This window comes from Eleutherodactylus coqui, chromosome 7, assembly GCF_035609145.1.
Source record: "Eleutherodactylus coqui strain aEleCoq1 chromosome 7, aEleCoq1.hap1, whole genome shotgun sequence".
Lineage (NCBI taxonomy): Eukaryota > Metazoa > Chordata > Amphibia > Anura > Eleutherodactylidae > Eleutherodactylus > Eleutherodactylus coqui.
Window position 1 is genome coordinate 27,871,007 of NC_089843.1, and position 20,760 is coordinate 27,891,766.

General features: G+C 44.2%; 1 protein-coding gene across 1 annotated transcript in view; it reads left to right on the forward strand.

Annotated features, from left to right (window-relative positions):
* The window catches only part of LOC136573455 (vomeronasal type-2 receptor 26-like), a 100,149-nt gene extending 82,527 nt beyond the window's left edge, over positions 1-17,622 (forward strand). Inside the window, exon 5 of the mRNA XM_066574744.1 lies at positions 16,718-17,622. Within this exon, the coding sequence (XP_066430841.1) occupies positions 16,718-17,622 (905 nt within the window). The remainder of the gene's footprint in view (positions 1-16,717) is intronic.
* Positions 17,623-20,760: the final 3,138 nt, after the last annotated feature.

A 20,760-nucleotide genomic window follows, 5' to 3' on the forward strand; every position in this document is an offset into this window, starting at 1 on the left:
TAGGACCCCTCTGATAAAGGCTTTATGGGCGTTCCCATTGGTGATAGGAGACACTTCAGGGGTTGTGTTGTATTTGAAATATTCTTCTATATCCGTTGATATAGCGGCCTGATTTTTGGGTAGTTTTAATGAGAAATACATTGTTTCTCCAGGATCTTGGTTTCACTTCCGCTTCCCCAAGGAGGATAGAGATTGAAACAGGTGCATGGTCAGACCACGTGGCAATCCACGAGCCCACCTGGGCTGATTTAATGTGTGGGGGGGGGGGGCTGTTCTGTTAACTAAAATTAGTTCTATTCTCGACCAATATTTATGTCTTGAGGAGTAAAAGGAGAACTCTTTAGATGACGCATTTAGGCATCTGAAAGTATCAAAGAGTCCAGCAGTTTGTCTGGTACAGCGTTGAAATCACCGCACATTATTCGGGTACCCACTTCGCATTTCCTTATTTTTTTAATGATCTTGTTTAAGAAGCGTAGTTGGGCATTATTTGGGGCATAGATGTTGACAAGTGTGAAAGGCTTAAAGTTAAGAGAGCCTGTTAGAATCAAATATCTGCCCTTGGTGTCTGCTTCTTGATGAGTTATGTCCATTTTTAGAGATTTTTTAAAGGCTATTAAGACTCCGGCTTGCTTTTTAGGGGAGCATGCCTAAAAGATTTTAGAAAAATTTTTGTGTGAGAAATTTGGGCAGGCATCGGAAGCGAAGTGGGTCTCCTGAGCACAGATGATTTCAGCCTCTGAAGCAAGCGCCTCCGTCCATAAAGATGACCTTTTATATGGTGAATTTAGCCCATTGACATTTAAAGACAATATCTTGACTGACATTGCGATAACTTGAGCACAGGTTTAGAGACACGTGGAAGTCCTGGAGATTTCAGTAGGACAAGATTAAAGGGGTAAACATCAACAAGAGAAAATGCTACACCTACATTACGTATGGGGTAGGTTTTTCTATCAATCATATAGAATTAGATTTTCGATAACATTGTAATGTAGGGAGGTACAAAACTTAAACAGAAAGAGCAGCAAAAATAGCAATATTTCTATTTTAAGCTTGAAAAGAACGTAGAGCACGTTAATTTAACAGACTGTTCAGGCCTGTTAAATAGGTGGGGGACAGGAAAGTTTGCCTGCTGGGGAGCTGTCCAGAAGACAACCACCTTGAAGGTTGTTGTGTAAGGCTAACAGTTCCGCTTGAAGTTTCAGGTTTGGATCCAGTCTTGAGGTTGCTTTCTTGGTTTTCTTGGGGATGGTTGAGAGCTTTGTGGAGCTGGGACTTTCACACCCCAGGACTTTGGTAGTTGATAGACATCCTCCGGTTTTGTAGAACATGGGTGGAATCATCTTTGCGAATTAGAATTTTAGTTGGGAACCCCCATCTGTAGAGAATCTTAGCTTGACGCAAGGCTGCGGTGATTGGCAGGAATTTTTTCCTTTCATTCATAGTGGCTTGCGATAGATCTGCGTAAAGTCGTATATAATAGTAGGGGGCGAGAAGCTGGTTTAATTTGCGAGCCGCTGTCATTAAAGCTTCTTTTGTGTGGTAGAAGTGAATTCTAGCTATAGTTTCTCTTGGAGTAGAGTCAGATATGAATTTTGGCCTGGGGAGCCTGTGCGCGCTGTCGATAATTAAATCTTGTGGAGTAGCCTCCGGAAGGAGTGATGACATCAGTTTTTTTAGGTAGTTGGAGATTTCAGATGTTGTAATAGATTCGGGTATACCACGGAATTTTATATTATTGCGTCTATTTCTATCTTCCATATCCGCAAGTTTAGTTTTGAGCTGGATTATTTCCTCTACCAGATCAGAGTGTGCGTCAATTAGAGCATTATGGGATTGCGTGATTTCTTCCATTTTATTTTCAGTATGGGACACTCTCTCTCTGATGGATTCAATGGTGTTTTTGAGGGAAGAGTTGAGTGTTTTGAAGCTGGCTTGAAAAGAGTCAGTTAAAGCGACCACCATGTCTTTAATGAAAGCTTCTGAAGCTAATTGAGAAGACGATGGTAGGGAGGCTAAAAAGTTTCTCAGATATGTTGGATGGTTGTCTGGGGGGCCCTCTTCATCAGTTCTGGGGTGTTGTTTGAGTGGGCTAGCTGAAGGAGAGGGGCCTTGTTTTGCTTGAGCTGGGGTAGTCGCCGCCATTTTGGCATGCGTGTGAGAGCGGGGATTTGGTCTTTTTCCCGGTTTGGCTGTGTGGTGGGGTGCTGGGACGTTTACTCACCAGTCCCTGCGTCGTTTGGTCCAATGGGCAGCATTCAGTATGCTCTGGATCAGAGCCGGCGGTCTCGTCATATTTTCTGTCCGATTGTGATGCCGGAGAGGTCGGGAGGCTATCTGATCAGGCGTGCGGGGCTTCTGAAGGCTGGAAGAAGTCGTCTAGGTGCCGCGATTGAGAGCAGGAGAGTCGTCGACGGGACATCGCTGCAGAGAGGAGAGACGGAGGATGTCTTCAGCCACAGGAGGTAAGTGGGAAGCTGCTGTGCAGATGCTATAAGGTAATTTTGGCACGGAGCACAAAGATTATGCCGCCATCTTCTAGCTCATCCAGGCTTGCCCCCGGTGTTCAGCTATTTTACACATACACAGAATGAATTGTCTTGCTTTGCCCACTCAAATTTCTTCACGATACATGCAGTCTTTGGATCGATCAAAGGAACTGTAACTGATTTAATGTGACTTTCACACTTTCACTGCGTACCTGTGGTGGAAAATTATGTGACACCTCCAGCTTCCAGCCAATCTTTTGTTTTAGAATGGGCTGTTGAATTGAGCAGATGGGTAGTAGTACTAGCATCGGCTTTATGCCCACGTTTGTGGCTCCTGACAATGTTGTCACGGAGGTGGCACGGGGTTGCAATTCATAACAGCACTGTATAACCAGACAGAACTCCTTGTACACTGCATATTTTAGGATAAAAGCGGACGTTAAATACGCTGAGTGGTAAATTGCCGGTTTGGTCTGGGTCTGATAGACGCACGCCTCCTTGGGGGTCAGCGCTGGTCGCCAAGTATTATCTTTCGTGTTACCACAGTTATCTGAGACACCAATCAAAAGAAGCATAACTGATTTAATGAGACTTTCACAGGGTCACTGTTTACCTGTGGTGGCTAATTTTGCGACATCTCTTGCTTCAAGCCAATCTTTGGTTTTAGAATGAGTTGCTGTACTGTGGAGATGTGTACAAGTACTGGCATCCGAGTCCCCTTTTGGGCCACGTTTGTGGCACCTGGCAATTTTGGGACGAAGGTGGCATGTGATTGGAAATATGATCGCACGTTTATTTATCAGCAATTCTCATCAGCATTGTTGGCTATTGCCCACAATTTCAACTGGGGTCGCTGCCAGGCCCTGCCAACCCTCTACGTGTGTGTCTCCTGTTCCTCCTCATCCAATAGGCACTTATAAATAGACATGAGGGTGGAGTGGCTATCAAGCGACCATGTGGCATGAGGGCAGCTGAATGCTGCGCTGGGAAAAATTTGAGTACGCTGTGGATGCAGGCTCCTGCAGGGGATTGGACAGCAATGCCAGCATGTAACACAGGAGAAGAGGCAGTGGGCTCACCTGCAGGTGGTGATTGGCCTTGGTTGCACCTAGTATGGTGCTTTGCTAAGATGTGCCTTGCTGATTATGGTCTGGCCCAAGTGAATTGTTAGGGCGGTGACTACCAGGCTCTTGCCCTCAATGTGGCTTAATAGTGCGACCTGGGAGCCTCAGTTGCATCCATGCATGCTGCCCCTGCCGTTTCCTATCCGTTTCTGTGGTGTTTTTTTATCACTTTCTGATGTTTTCAGGTGATTCACACAACCTCCCCTATGCGGAGCATCAATCGCCTTGAAAAATGCTCGAGTCTCCCATTGACTTCAATGGGGTTTGTTACTTGAAACGAGCTTCCGAGCATTCAAAAAAGTTTGACTCGAGTAATAAGCTCCCAAACATTTTGGTGCTCGCTCATCTCTAATTGCTGCATGTTTGAAAAAGAGGCTTGAGAATTCCCTAAAATTATATAGGACTAACACATTAAATATTTTGTTCAGCGCCATATTCAGAAAACTGGATGCAGTCCCACAATAACACAGTTGCCATTTATTTTTTCTATTATGACAAAGCATGAATGAACGTTGTATGATGTTAGCAACATATCTCAATCATTTTTCAGCAAGATTCCACTTACATGCAGAGACCAACCGTACAACAGTACAAGTATCTAATAGAGTACAATTCATAAATATCCATGTAATTACACTTGCATAAACAAACTCGCTATAGAAACTAACATTTTCAAACACATAGAAATGCATGAAATCTTCCTATTATACCTTGAAAAGGAACAGGAGGAAAAAAGTGTATATATATTATCAAGTGTATAGAAATGTATGAAATCTTCCTATTACACTTTTCAAGCACATATAAATGCATGAGATCCTCCAAGTACATTTTGAGGGGTCAGTCAGACGGGCGCTTTTTTTCGTACGTGGATGTGCGCAAAATAAATGTACTGCACGGATATGGAAAATGCACGTGACCGAAGCTCTGTGCTCTTTTTGAACATGTGCACAAAGTGTTGTGTTCACACAATCTAATTATGTGTGTCTATCAGCACAGCCGCACATAATACTCTGAACCAACAAATTAGCTGGATATTATTCTCTGAGCAGCCGGATCTTCATTCCTGATGGTTGAATCTTTGCCCTCCCCACTGCCAGCTGCAATAAAATGAAGCCAATTAAGGCTGCGCTTCATTCAACTTCTGGCTTGCAAGACTGTGACTGGACTTGGAGACATGTCATCGTGAGATGATATACTTTTTGGCTGATTACTGTTGAGCGCATTTGGTGACTCGCCTGAGACACCAGAAGAGGTGCCTAGTGACCTTCCTAATGACCAACCTGGTACTAGTAATAGTGCTGGGCCGGTCAGGAAGAGTAGGAGGTCTAGGAGGTTCTGGATTCATCCAATGGTGGCCCAGCATAACCGTATTGGGCAGTTTTACTCCCTTTAAGCGCACTTGAGGTGCCACCCAGACAAATTAATTACCCTCTGTTGTTTGTCGGTCATTATGTTCGATGAACATCTGGAGGTGGTGCGTTCCGGGATTAGGCACACAGATACTGTTATGCAGGAGAGTATCTGTGCTGATCACAGACTCCCGGTTACTCTGCGGTGTTTTTTAACAGCCATGTTCCATGTTTTTTTATGTCTTTTCTGTACCTAATATTTTGTGTTAGTGTATTTGTTAATGTTTTCACCATATGTTGTGCTCAAAGTTTCACTGTACCACACTAATTGTGGCCACTTTTTTGTGGTTTTTTCTCTGCTCTTGCGACACAAACTGTGTGAATGGTGGTCTAATGCTTCAATTTGTGTAGATGAGGAGGAAAAAGAGGGGTGGAGCAAAACTTGTACAATTGTGTTTGTTGTGAACAATGATACTACATACGTGGAGAGTGAAGTGGTAACTTCAATAGTGGAGATGCTGCCTGACCAGATGACCCACCACCTGGGTGGGCGTGACAGAGCAAGAGAATAGGACTAAAAAACTGGCAGTGGAGAAGGCGCAGCACTCCAGGTAAAACAAGTAGGAAATGACCAGAGGTGTGGAAAACTTCTCCTTTTATTTAACCCTTTCCAATCCACGGTCTGACATCTGAAGACATTCTGATTGAAGGCTGTACAGCTCGAATATCGGAAGAAATCTGTCAGGGTATTCTTACTGTATATTACTGGCCGCTCTGTTGTCGGGGGCCTCTCCAGCATGTCCTATACCACACTACTGGCTCTAGCCAGCAGACCGCGCCATTGTAAAATGGCAGAAAGAGAATGCCCCCTAGGAAACCCTGAATCTAAAATTGGATTGCAAAGGGTTAATAAAGTACGTGATTTTTGGGAAAACCCCTTCATCAGTTCAGCTGGTGTTTAAAACATACAAGCTATACAAGCAATTGGTGGGTCCCAAAAGGGTTAATAATCAGATCCTGTTTGCCTGTGTAGGGAGGGACAGCCAGGGCAGGAGCAGGAGAAGTTCTCCTGTGACGTCATCTGACAGCGTCTGTTACCTTTAGTGATGGCTCCCCCCTCTCATTGAGAGTGGATGGACGTCGCTAAGGGATTTATGGATGCTGCACAGTTTCCCAATTGCATCGGGGCACTGGACGGGAAGCATATTCATGTCCAAAAGTCACCAAACTCAGCGTCCCTGTTTTTCAATTATTGGCAGTTCTTTTTGGTGGTTCTTATGCCAGTTGCAGATAGTAACTATTCTTTCCTACTTGCTGATATTGGGGCCTTTGGAAGTGCTAGGGATGCTCGCATTGTCCGGGCTTCCAGAATAGGTCGGTGGTGGAAGGCCGATGAGCTCTCCATTCCGGGGCCCCGGAACCTTCCTGGGTTGTCTGGACCAGAAGCACCATTTGTCTTTGTGGCAGATGAGGCTTTTGGGCTAGAAACACGTTGCTTACAGACACATGGACACTAAGTCGCAGGTGTTTAATTACCGCCTCACATGTGCCCAGTGTTATGTGGAGTACGCATTTGGGATACTAGCCAATTGCTGGAGAATTCTGCTTAGTCCCATTCAGCTGGCTCCGGAGAATATGTGTGTGGTAATTGGCGCCTGTGTGGTTCTCCGTAATTTTTGCCGGCAGCAAAATATAGTTAGGTGCAGACTCTCGATTCCAAACAACTTTTGGGGAGGAAGTCATTGAGGATCCGCATGTGTATGGTAGGCCTACAAATTCGGCTGTCCGTTGCTGGGACATCTTTGTGGATTACTTCCTGACACATCAAGCAGCATAACCATAGCAGGTGGGCCATGAGCAAGGAGGCAGATACCAGCTGGTCTCCCCAGATAGTATTTTTTTTTTATGCTGGCTGTGGCTTTTTTTTCCTTAGTTAGATACTTATTAGCACGTTTATAGTTGCGGACTTGAAAAACCGGTGACCCTTGACATGGGTTTGCAAGCTTGCACTAAAGTGGTCACCTCCAACCTTAACCCTTTCCAATCCAATTTGTATCCTGGTTTTCATAAGGGGCTTACTCTTTTTCTGCCTTTCTACAACGGCGCTATCTGCTCGTTAAAGCCAGTACTGCATGAGGTAACACGTTGGATAGGCTCTGACAGCAGAGAGGCTGGCAATATACAGTAAGAGAACCCCAACGGACATCTTCCAACATCGGAACTGTATAGCCTTAAATCATAGTGTCTTCAGACGTCAGACAGTGGATTGGAAAGGGTTAAGAGCTAACTGTGCTACAGTATTTGTACTTGGCTCATGGTTATTCAAACAGGAGCAGAAGGCGGCTCTAAGGGTGAATACTAACTTGTGTTTTTCTTGCACATTTTTTTTACGCAATATCACTGCTTTTTTTTAACACGATTGTCAATGGATCTTTCTAATGTTAAAAAACATTGCACAAAAATTGCAAACGTTTGTCCATCAGCTGGTTTCTCCATAGAAGTCCATCCCCAATTTTTGGCTGGGAACGTCAATTGCCACCCTTCGTCCAACAATTTATTGACAGAATTTTGAAAAAGCTGCACTACAGATAACAGCGTGTCTATCACCTTTGAACGCCCACAGACATGTTGTGTTCCTCGTGAAGGGTCGGGTGCCTAGTATCATTCCATCTTCTGTGTGTGCGTTATGTTACTTCACTTCTATTACCTGTGTATGTATATTTTCCCTTTTGTTCAAAATCCAATCTTTATGGACAGCTTTGGGACAGACCCAACCTGGGCTTGTTGAAAATTTGTTTTGTGGACAAACTTTGTTAATTGGGAAACAAAAAGGAAAACAATTCAAGTCTGCTTTAGACTCTGTGGTAGAAAACCCTTATATTGTGTGCCTCAAAGTATTGTCAGCAGCACAGCAACTTCCTACTTTTAAGCAGATTACCCCTCAGAAGACTCTAAAAGCTGCCTATGTGTCCTTGCGCACACATGTGAACTGCTTTCAAATTGTTCAGAACGTCCTTTGTGTGGGGGCATATTACCCTTTTCAGCCGCAGTTCTCCGGCACGGCGCATTCAGCCAATCAGCTGGCTGGAATCGGCACCACGTGACTACACCGTGCACGCGGATTGCTTTCAGCAGCCATGTGCACTACACACTACAGTTAAGCAGACATGTACTACACACTACAGTTAAGCAGTGTCGGGGGTCCTTCCAAGGGGGACCAAATGCTAATGTCGCCTGGGTCCAAATTGGTACAAGCAATTAACGAGCTCGGAGAAGTCACGCTGACCAAGCAGACAGAGTGTGATCAAAATGGCTTCTGGTTTATTGAAGCAAAAACATCAAATTAAATAGACCATAGACCACTGCCCAGACAGGAGGGGCTTTTGGTCAGCAAATAACTGCAAGGATACATTTCTTTTTAATGAGAAAGCAAAAGAAGGACAGTATAGCTTGTTCATTAGATAAGACAGAGGGAGAGACCTTGAAGACTTCTGTGAAGTCTTCTCAGGCACCTGTTTCCCTAACCAAAACACATTTTGTATTTCTTACTATTTATTTGTATTTTGATAGCCTAGCAACTAAATTAACCCTCTACAGCAGCACGAGGTTAGGGTTTAGGGTTAGGTTTAGGGTTAGTGGGGTTAGATTTATGGTTAGGGTTAGGTTTAGGTAAACCCTAAACCTAACCCCGTGCTGCTTAAGTGTAGTGTGTAGTGCACACAGCTGCTGAAGGCAATCCGCATGCACGCTGTGTAGTCACAGGGTGCCGAGTCCAGCCAGCTGATTGGCTGAATGCGCCGCGCCGGAGAACTGCGGCTGAAAAGGGAAATTTGCTGTGTGGGGGCTGCTGTTGTCTGCTGTTAAAATGGGTCTAAAATACAGTCAAACTACATGATCCTTCAAGTTGTTTAGGCCGTTTTTTTTATTTTTTGGTAACCTTTAAATATTGACATTAAGACATTTGCCTACTTCAAAACCAGCCACTCCCCCCACCAGCCCAGGAGTTTTTGACACACAACCAGTTCCCTTGAAAGCTTTCAGCCTTCCCGTGTGGCTAATTATTGTCTGGTGTAAATTTCGTTTTGTTAAAAAATAAATAAATGACTACCGTTTTGAATGATTATATTAAAACAGATTTGTAAAAGATAGAGTGCTAAACAGCCATAAATATGGTGAACTTGCAAAAGAGCCATAAAAACACGTCTTTTGGATCAAGATGCTGGACCAGCAGAAGATAACAGCAAAGCATGGCCTCCTCTGCATCTCAACAGCCATGATTCATTGTGATATGGATAGATCAATGGGTGATGACGTTGGCTGTGCATAGCTGGGAGCTGGGTGGAGCGACCTTGGATCCATTGTCAGGAAGTAGTTCTCTCCCCACTGGATCAGGGTGGCCAGGCACCTGCAGATATCATCCAGCCCACTCTCTTTGTGGAGCGCATCTCCACAAAGAACCAGGCCATCCTTTCACTAGGGGGAACATCTCGCCACTCTGTGCGGGGAAAGAGAGTAAGTGTTAAAAGCATTTTCTCAATGTCCACACTTCCACAAACTAATTATAAACAAATAGAGCCTGAGGAAAAGGCATCCAGTCCAAAATACGCTACCAATATTCTGTATACATTGGGCAGCTTGATGTTACAAGCAACAATAAGTAGTGTGACCTTGGCAACACAACCCTGCTTAAGGCATGCTTGCTTCAGGTGGCTCAGCAGTTTCAGCGCACGCGGCTGGTCTGACTTCACAATATGAAGTCTAACATAACATAAGGAAGCTAACCCAAAAAGCGGCAGGACATTATGCAACTATTCACCAGCATAGCAGTTAGACCTGCCATGCAAGTGGTGTGCTGGTCTGGTTGTTTGGCCTATCTGGAGCTGCAGCCTAATCTTACAAGCCTCCAAAAGGGGGATGACGATCGCTCAAGGCCTTACTCTTGCTAAGCAAATTGTTTGAAGAAGTTAGGATGGCTGGCAAGAATCCAACATGTCAGACGCCACATCTCTCAAAGGAGTCAAAATCAACAAAAGCTGCTGGCAGCCATATTGGCCTCCCCCGCAGCTCGGCCCCCTACATTACTGTAATGGCTATAAAGGAGTGTATGCAGACAAATGTGGGCAATTAAAAAAATTGACTTTTTTTTTTAATCCCATTTTAAATTTTACTCCTTAGTTTTTTGGGGGAGGGGAATTTTGCGTGCTTTATATCTTGCTTAAGTTAACCACTTTATGTAGCATACAACGGGCCAACACATATACCTGACATTTACCTGTGACATGGCAGGACCCCTTCAGCTGTGGGCCTGACACCTTCACCACTGGCTGGGGTGACCTCCGAGGAGGAGCCCCCTCAGGGGAACCCTCCAGTTCAAGGAAGAAATCGGCCGGGGGCTCGTCTCTTTGAAAAGACATAATACCATAGTTGTTGTTATCTTTCATGTAAATGTTAATTCCTGCCATTTGGGGTGGGGGGTGGGGCATCAGATACATACCAGATGGCTCCAAGAGGCCTGTGGTGTAGTGGGTGGATGTGGGGCCATCCTCTGCCTCCGCCCTGTCACAGTGTTCCTTGTCTGCTTGGAGAGAAAAAAAAAACAGGGGTTACATTTTCTACTCACTGCATGCTTTTCTCCTAATACGGTTAGGAAATTTGAAAGGAGTGTTTTTGAAACAAACCAAAAAATGGCAACGACTCTAGACAGTCAAATTTGGTGTTTTCCGAAGCTAGTTGTGGCGGAATGGGGAAATCATTGTCCAAAATTAGCCTCATTTTCTAAAATGAATGACTTCCCAAATATCAAAAGGGTCATTCAACACAACGGGTGGGCCATCTCCCAGGCATAGGTGCCAGGTTAGTGCCTGTTGGCATCCATTTGTATTTCTTCTGCCATAGTCCTTTTATTTTTTGGCTAACAAACTACATGTGTCATCTCCATACTTTTTCTAATACCATGTTAGCTGACAGGCCCAAATATAAGCATGTCTATGTGACCTGAGCACAGGCATCATTTAGCTGAACAAAGTGTCGCCCAGCCACATTAATTAAGTGCCTTTCATCGCGCACACAAACGGGTAAATGGCTGCCGTTAGACATGCCACAAATAACATGCACATAAAACCTTGCGCTTCTCCGCACACACTATCGCCTTACGTCTTTCCTGATAACGGCTCTTGGGCTTGATGCGCCTCGGGCGATGATGGTCCTTGGCCTTATGGTCGCTCCACCATTTCTGGAGCTGCTGCTGGCTATGCACAGTCCCATATTTCTTCGCCATCGCCCGCATGATCCTGCAAAGGATGGCTTTTTTATGGCTGTTGGGATGCAGGTAAGGGCCATGCTTCCTATCATACCCTGCTTGTCCATCATCTGGACCACCAGGCATCTTTTGCACTGTCCAAGGGGTGATGAGCGGCCAGTCATTTCTGTTTTTTTGCACTTCTAAATGACAACTTGTTTTGCCAAATGTGCCTAACAGGCATGCAGGGGACATGCGCCAGTGCATAGGGATAGCCATGTACAGCTGACACGACATGCACAGTAGACTCCTTCTCTGGTCTTTGACACAAACAGACTCTGTGCAACCATGGCAATTTGGAAAATATTTTCATTTGCTGGTGCCCCAGCACTATTGTAGGCGTCCATTCAGAGAATTTTCAAGCCAACAAGTATACGAACTGCCTTGGCACACCATATGATGGCATCGTTATATGGCAGGAACCCACAAAATCGACAAAAATTCACCGTTTGACCTTGTGCTGCATATGCGCCTATTTTGGCACCTGGTTTTTAGGAGTCACTTAGAGGCGCGCATTCCCGACAAATCGCAATGGGCCTGTTACCTTCACAATAATAAAAATATATTGCAGCAAGCAACCATTACGGATAATGTGTGTTTTGTGTCGGCAACACAAAGGATAGAGGTAGTGCAGAGAAGTGGCTCATGAATGTTATAACTCCATAAGAGGTATTCACCCACCCAACATCAAGCATGTGTGTTAAAGAGGACCCATTTGGCTTTTCAAACCAGAGAGGCCACAAAAGAAGGGCCTATAATTGGGACACACATTATGTAGGTTTGCAGTACCAAAACCCAGTATAAAGCTTTTCTGAATTTGCATAGGCCAAACACTTAAAATGCCACGTTTGCAGCCCCATAAATGTTGTCCCTTCTAGTGATTGTGTCCGAAACAGCACTTTAAAAACCATGGCTTGTCCCTGAGGCAGGGCATTAGAAGAGAACTACTCTGTCAGTTTTTTAAACTCAAGCCATTGTCACTCCAGCCCTGCCTGTCACCCATAAAAGACTGCAGAGCTAGTAGTAATGGGCCACACAGCGTTGGTGGTGTAGGCCACCGGCTGACGAGGCATACGCTATGTTGTTTACATAAAATGTAAAAAGCTTAGGATTAGAACACCTGATACAAAAACACAAAGCAATATGTGATACCACAATGTGGCAGCCTATCCCCTTGGGTTTGCTCTGTGATCAAGTGTGCGCAACCTTGCCGTGCACCAGTGTTTGGGGTTGTGGGGGAAAATAACTTCTTTATCCTTGCGAGTGGAGAAAGGCCCTGCCCCGGGATAACAATGGGTCATCGGGGCCTAATGGTAAAGGCAAGCATTTGTCACATCTCACTCCTACTAGATGTTGCCAGTGCTAACCTTAGCATAATTACCGATGCCTCCAACCACGCAAAAATGTGCTTTGCAGAAATACATTGAACCAAGTTAGAAATGTACATCACCTTTTAAAATAAATGGCACAAAGATTAAGACAATTAAAGATCAAAATTAAAATTCACAACTAGAGATGAGCAAGCATACTCACTAAGGGCAATTACTCGAGCGAGTATTGCCCTTAGTGAGTACCTGCCTGCTCGGAAGAAAAGATTCGGGTGCCAGCGCGGGTGAGCGGTGAGTTGCGGGAGTGAGCAGGGGGAAGAGAGAGATCTCCCCTCCGTACCCCCCCCCCCCACGCTCTCCCCCGCCCCCTGCCGGCACCCAAATCTTTTTTTCCGAGCGGGCAGGTACTCGCTAAGGGCAATACTAGCTCGAGTAATTGCCCTTAGCGAGTATGCTCGCTCATCTCTATTCACAGCCCAAAAAGGGACAGCTACATAGGACTGGCAGTGTAGCTGTGGAGAATGGCGGTCCACAGGGGCCGTAGCCCATGCTGTCTTTTTGGGGTGGCCCCATGGCCTCCTTGCTGATGGCCTTGCCGATGGAGAGAGGTCATGTGGCTCACCCAAAGGGCCCTACCCTTCCTGCCTCTCCAATGCTCCATATCCTTGACTTCGCCCCAGTGTGAAGGCAGACCACAGAGATGGCTCTGCAGGCCCCAGATGGTCTTGCTCATGTTCACCATCATGAACTCCTGGGAGGTGCCACGGTTGCTGTTGGGGAAGTTGTTATTCCAAGGGAGTTAGCATTGTCTATTCAAACTGTATGGCAGTAGAGGGCTCAGGGGGATCCTTTCTTGGCCGAAGATAGGGACGAGGCTGACCTTGGAAGGATGGACCTGGCAGCACATTGGTGCAGAAATACATGGCCACCAGTGCAGTCAGGACTGCACTAATTGGGATGGTCCTGGAAGGACTGGAGAAGGCATGGTGCAGACACAGGATGGGAGGAGTGGGAGTTAGTTTATTGCAACATTTCAAAATATATAACTAAGCATTGAAGGGCATTTTTAAAGCTAAAAAAGGGGAAAACCTTTGGAGACTGTAGGATACATGCTTTAGCAATTGCAAACTCATGAGTGCTAAGAAGTGCTTTTTTAACGCAACCTCCCCCAACACTTTCACACAAGTGCCCAAGTAATGCCTATACTTACAGGTTTAGCTCCAGTACAGGTCGCAGGAAGCCAAGCACATGTGCAAATTTGTAATGCAAAGGCTCCATGAAGGGCATGCCAGAACAGCCTTGACAGGCCAGCACCCTCCGGATATGGTCTCTGATTGACCACCACAATGTTCGAACTTTGTTCACTATAGGGTGGGAGATTTGGGTCATAACACCCAAGAAGACAATTACTTAAAAGAAACATCAAGGACTATAAAAAACAGCGTGCCTAATAAACATGAGCTAAATAATAAAGAAACTAAAAGAGGGGAGGGGGTAATATTCCAATGGCATGCAGGTGTTCTAGGGCAGTAGTCTACAAAACAAACAGGGTACAGGAGCATGGCCCACATACAGGGGCCACAAATGGCACATAAAAGGGGGCCAAAAGCAGCCACACAAATAGCATTTAGAACAAAATGTGCTGCAGCCCAGGTCATTAGCAGATATACGTATTGAGCATTAGCACAGAGGCAGTGTGATCCAGTCCATTTAATGAGTCCAAAATAAACTCTCCGTTAGCCAGCTGGTTTCTTGGGCTTAATGCTTGCAACCACAGCTGCCTGAAGGACAATTGGGCAACCTCTACCCACAACTGGTCCTTCTGTCCTTTATTCTTGTAGCCGTTGCAACCGATATCCCATAATTCTTAACGGCTGCAATAAGTGCAAGCTTATTCATCTTTCTTCTTGGAAATTTTTAAACAAATGCCAATATACATGTCAAAAAAATGCTCGCATGGCTTAGACAGTGTTCTTTTCTGCATAGATGTTAGCTTTTGTGGAGATCTGGCTGCCAAGGGAGCGGAAATGGTTAGCACTTTCCAATGTTACATTATTAAGCTGTATTTCTGGCATTGCAGAAAGATTAGTTAGTGCCTGCTGATAGAACACTTCGGCTTTCTCGATGTTCAGTGAGAGGCCAAGCTTTTCATATGCTTCTATAAAGATGTTTAAAGTGCTCTTTCTAACATTGTGCAATTGATTTTTTTCTCATTTAGAAGCTTGGTTCCCTCTGATTTATATAGGGGTTTATGCCATGATTTTTTGACCCATAGTTAACCTTTGGGGCTTTAAAGAAACCATGTGCATCAGGAATATCTGCAAAATGTAAGATATTTTGAGCCTTTTTGTCCACCAGATGTTCTTGAGTTCTGTAGTCCTTCTTTGGACCTCAGCTTTTGCACTAGTGTAGATCTTTTCATAGCAACACAGTTTGTGTATCTTTGCCATATTTGGAAGGCTTTCCTTTTCTTATTAATTAGTTGTCAGATCTCATTATCATTTTCATCAAAACGGTCTTAATGTTTCTTAGCTTGGTATCCAATGATTTCTTCACAGGCTGTAATAATGGTGATCTTCAGTTTATTCTAATGTTTGTCAACATTTTCAGGGTATTTCATGGATAGATGATCTTTGAGTATTGTTTGGAGAATGGATCGTTTAGAGGGCTCTTGAAATGCTTGGAAGTTCGGAGTCTACATTTGAGGACAATCTTGATGGCCATCGTAGATGGAATTAACCTGTGGCCTGTCCAGCAAACATCAGCCCCTGTCATGGCTCTTGTTAGAAGTACATTGCAGCGGTCTCTAGCATGTATAGTTAGATAGTCTAAGAGATGCCAATGATTTGACCGGGGGTGCTTCCATAATGTCTTAAATTTATTTTTCTGGCGGAAGAGCGTGTTAGTGATAACAAGGTTATGTTCTGCACATTTGGAAAGTAGTAGGATGCCATTCATGTTGATGTTTTTAACTCCATTTTTTCCTGCAGTCCCTGGCCACAGTTTGAAGTTTCCTCCAGTTTTTGCAGTAAAATTACTGAGGAGGATAACTTTGTTCTTCTTGGGTATCTCTGATAGGATGGTGTCCAGCTAACAGTGAAATATTTACTTGATGTCTTCGTCAGCATCTAAAGTTGGTGCATAGGCACTTATGATAGTTGCCTGTTGGGTTTTGGCAAGATTAATTCGGAGAGTCAAGAGTCGTTCGTTGATGCTGATGGGTGTTTCAGATAGATTCTTCCCCAGTTTTTTTTTTTTATTACAAAGCCAACCCAGAGATTTCTAAATTCTTGTTCAGGCATGCCCTCCCAAAAAGAGGTGTAGCATCCTTTTTATTCCTTCAGCTGTCCCTCTCCTGCTCTCTGGGTTTCTTGAAGTGCTGCTATATCGATGTTAAAGCGCTTCAGCTCCCCTTATACAATAGTAGTTCTGCGCTCGGGGCATTTATTGTCCATATTGTCCAATAGTGTCCGAATGTTCAATTTGAACAGTGCACAGGCAACGCAGCGGATTTTTGCCGCGAGTTACGCGGCGGAGATCCGTTCGTGGTAAGGAGGCCACAGACATAGAATATTATGGAAAGGCCCCACTAACTCTGGGCCACTACAATAGATCAACTGAATCCATAGCTAGCACACATGTGGCAGTCTGTGGCTAGGGGCTTCCAGATTTCACAGTCCTGCCGTCGTCGTCACTCGCTGATCGCCATGTTATAACCTGGGTATCTCCTACATATAATTATGTATGCACAGCTGCTATAAGTTATGCAACTCCCTGTATATAGTAATATGTACCATGCTAGTATAACCAGGGTACCTCCTGCATATGATGTCACACTTTATATACAATTAAAAAATGCATAAAAACCTGCATGAAGTATTGTTTAAATCTACATGCCATTTTCAATAGAGTATGCAGTTTCTTGAAAATGCATGTAGTTTTTAAATACTGCATGCAGTATTTTTGACATATTTTTTAATTGTGGTTCAAAAATGCAACAAAAACATGACAACAGCCTAAAGGGCTACAAATAACTTTTCATGTCCAGGAAATTAGTCATCTTGGGAAAGCTTATGCCAAGGATAGATAGATGTAACATTTAATGTGTTATGAAATATTCCTACAGATGCTGAGGACTGTATTCAATGCCAAAGTGATGAATGGCCAAATGAGAAAAGAGACCGATGCCTGCCCAAAGTCCTGGACTTCATCTCTTACCAGAATGACACAATGGCTTCTGTATTTTCCGGCGTCTCGGTCTTCGGATGTCTTGTGACTGGCTTCATATTTGGAATATTTATCTTCTACCGAGACACTCCTATTGTTAAAGCTAATAACCGGAACCTGAGTTATCTCCTCCTGGTTTCCATCATCCTCAGCTTCCTCTCTGTCTTCTTGTTTCTTGGTCGTCCCAGTGATGTAACTTGTAGATTACGGGAAACTAGTTTTGGGATTTTTTTCTCAATAGCCGTCTCTTCACTTCTCGCCAAGACTGCTATGGTTTGTGTTGCTTTTAAATCCACCAAGCCTGGAAGCCCCTGGAGAAAATGGTTGAATGCGAAGCTGCCCTATACCATAGTGCTGTTATGCTCATCTATTCAAGTTCTCATCTGTGTCATCTGGTTGTCTATTTTTCCCCCATTCCAGGACCTGGACACTCAGTCTTATCCTGGGAAGATCATCATTCAGTGTAATGAAGGATCAAATATCTGCTTCTACTCCATGCTGGGTTATATGGGGCTCCTGGCAGTGGTGAGCTTTATTCTGGCTTTCATGGTGAGGACATTACCGGACAGTTTTAATGAAGCCAAGTACATCACCTTCAGCATGCTGCTGTTCTGCAGTGTCTGGATCTCCATGATCCCGGCTTATCTGAGCACCAGAGGGAAATATATGGTCGTGGTGGAGATATTTGCAGTAATGGCATCTAGTGCTGGACTTTTAGGTTGTGTATTTCTCCCAAAATGTTTTATAATTTTGTTCAAATCTGAAATGAATAGAAAAATTGATCTGCTGGGGAAAAGAAAGTAATGATAGCAAAATATTACCACCTGATAATATAAAGTAGTATAGTATGTACATGTCTTGTCAAACCACCCATTCCCAGGAAAAGACCTGTACCAACCCACTTATATCTCGTCAAAGTATTTCCTCACTCCATGTAATAGTGCAGGTGGCCCCACCCATAAGTACAGCTGATCAGTCCAACCCCATCTCTGGAGTAGTGAGGGCCCAATCTATCACTCAATGAGTTTCTCCTGACACAGGAGTTAGTCATTTTTCCACACTTGAGCCTTCCTTATTCTTTCCACCACCCTCAATTGTTACTATATTAGCAGCCAACTAAAAATTTACAGAGAACACTATTAAAGTGTTTAAAGTCTTTATTGAACAATCACAAGTATACAACAGACATATAAAAGCGTGACAAACTACACATAATAAGATTTTCTTTTGACGATACATTGGTTGGAACACAAACATCATATAATGTTAGATCTGAGAATAACAGCGTCCTTGTAATTAAATTTGCTTTAATCATTCCATGTTGTAATTTTTCTGCTCTGCAACAGTCTGTTTTTTCAAACAGTGTGTTTGGTCGATAGGCTGTAGAACAAAACTGATTTCATCATATAATGTGTTCTCCATATCTTTTGGTTGTCCCTTTATACCCTTTCTAGCTCAATTTTGGTTAAGCCTGATATTGCAGAGAGGACTTCGTGTGATGCCGATCGGCATAGAAATATGGATGTGTAATGCCTATGAGTGGAAAAAGAGGTCCAATACACAAAAGTACCTCTAAGAGCTAGTTTATAGGCTGTGGGTCGACATCCATTGCGGTCAAAAATCATGTGAACGGGAGGCAGCCATGACCAAGATGCGGTTGCATCTCCCGTTTAAACACGCGCTCAGATGGACCGAGTGCGGTGTATATTTGCTGCAGCCTGGAATCCTGTCAGCAGGAGGTAAAGAGTTTAGCTCTGCAAAACTCCCTCCCCCTCTCTGCCCCTTTGTTGTCTGCCAGCAAAAGGAAGGGGCATGACAGGGCTGGAGCTAGTGTTCTAATCTCCTGCCCTGTCTTGCCCCCTCGCCTTGCTGGCAGGCAGCAAGGTGTGGAGAGGGAAGCAGGAGGGTGTTTAGCAGAGCCTTGCAGGGAGTTTCATACATAGAACGCTGATACATGCTAGCAAAAGGTGTATCAGCAGTCATCAAGAGGTTAAATAAAACAGAAAGAAAACTAACCAGGGAAACAGCAAACACACTGTATAAAAGTAATTCAAATTTGCCAGTCCCGCCACTACAAATTATTTGATGGCCTTACACAAACATCTGCAAAACTACAAAAATAGCTGGTGAGTTACTTTAAACTACAATAAAAAGGAAACAAACCTAAATAAAAAGGAAACCTGAATAAAGCAATGGGTAGGAGATATGTCAGTGATGGTAGTGGAGTGGTAGATGCCAGGCTTAGTTGACACTTCAAGTGGCTTCTACTGAATCAACATGTTCACAATTTTACAGAATGCAAGGCAAGCCCACTGGAATTCCTTAGAGGTGGCTACATCTGAAAGATGCAGATCAGATCATAGAGTGTATGACACAGGATGTCTTAAATACCACCACCTCCTCCTCCCTGTCACAAGAACACAGCAGTCAGTCTGAACCAGTTGGCCATTAACATCACTCCTCTACTTTAGCCATACCAAATCCCCCAGACTCTTCACGGCAATTCACATACATCAATCTGAGGAGCTGTTTGAGTCATTTTTGTCATCCAGGCAGTCCAAACAACCAGAGACAGAAAGACCAAGACATTGAATGCACTAATGTTCAACCATTTTTTTTTCCTCTGAAGAGAGAGATGAGGATGGGTCAATACATGGGGTGAGCCCTTTATAGGCAATGTGTGCTCAGGGGGATGTTCAAACATTTGTGACCGCTCCCGGTGCTCACTGTGATATAGCATCCACTGAGGAAAAGATGGACCATGTTAAAGGGGTTGTCCCGCGCCGAAACGGGTTTTTTTTTTTCAACCCCCCCCCCCCCCCCCCGTTCGGCGCGAGACAACCCCAATGCAGGGACGTAAAAAAAAAAAACCGCTCAGCGCTTACCTTAATCCCCGCGCTCCGGTGACTTCTATACTTACCGGTGAAGATGGCCGCCGGGATCCTCTTCCTCCGTGGACCGCAGCTCTTCTGTGCGGTTCATTGCCGATTCCAGCCTCCTGATTGGCTGGAATCGGCACGTGACGGGGCGGAGCTACACGGAGCCGGCATTCTGCACGAGCGGCCCCATTGAAGACAGGAGAAGACCCGGTCTGCGCAAGCGCGGCTAATTTGGCCATCGGAGGCCGAAAATTAGTCGGCACCATGGAGACGAGGACGCCAGCAACGGAGCAGGTAAGTATAAAACTTTTGATAACTTCTGTATGGCTCATAATTAATGCACAATGTACATTACAAAGTGCATTAATATGGCCATACAGAAGTGTATAGACCCACTTGCTGCCGCGGGACAACCCCTTTAAGGAAAAACTCCCGTTAGTATGTCATCCGGCGTCCAAATTGAAATGAGTACTCATCATTGTTTAAGTAATACCGATCGGCAGGAAGAGAGACCGTACATGTGCATGGAATGTACAATTCATCTACTTCGAGTTTATTGGTCATTGCAAGTTCTTTTTATAGACATATCACATATTTAAAGTGACGTTGATTCTGAGCCAACCATTACATATTTTGTTTACATCATTCAGTAATGCCACATGTTCAATCAAAGTCCATTCGTGATACCTAATATTTTCCATTCTTCAGAGGTTTTGCTATATTCTTATGAGAGACTAAACATTTAACATTTAGCATTTCATAATGATTCAGCATATTTGTTTATTCGTGTGTTTACTTTTTATTGCTTTTTTTTAAGGTAAAATTATTGGTTGTATCAGCTGCACCCTGGTATGATTTGCTTCTTATCAATTTATATCTGTACTTCACCCATCTCCTGACTAGTCACCAGTTATGGTTTATTGCTGGTGAAGCCAGGCTGACATTCTAGCAAAGCCTAGGGTTCATACATAGTGATTCTAATACAAGAAATGATTTCTCTGAAACAGTAGAATCTAAAATAATATCCCAAAAGCTGGGGTCCTGGGTAATTTCCCCCACAATT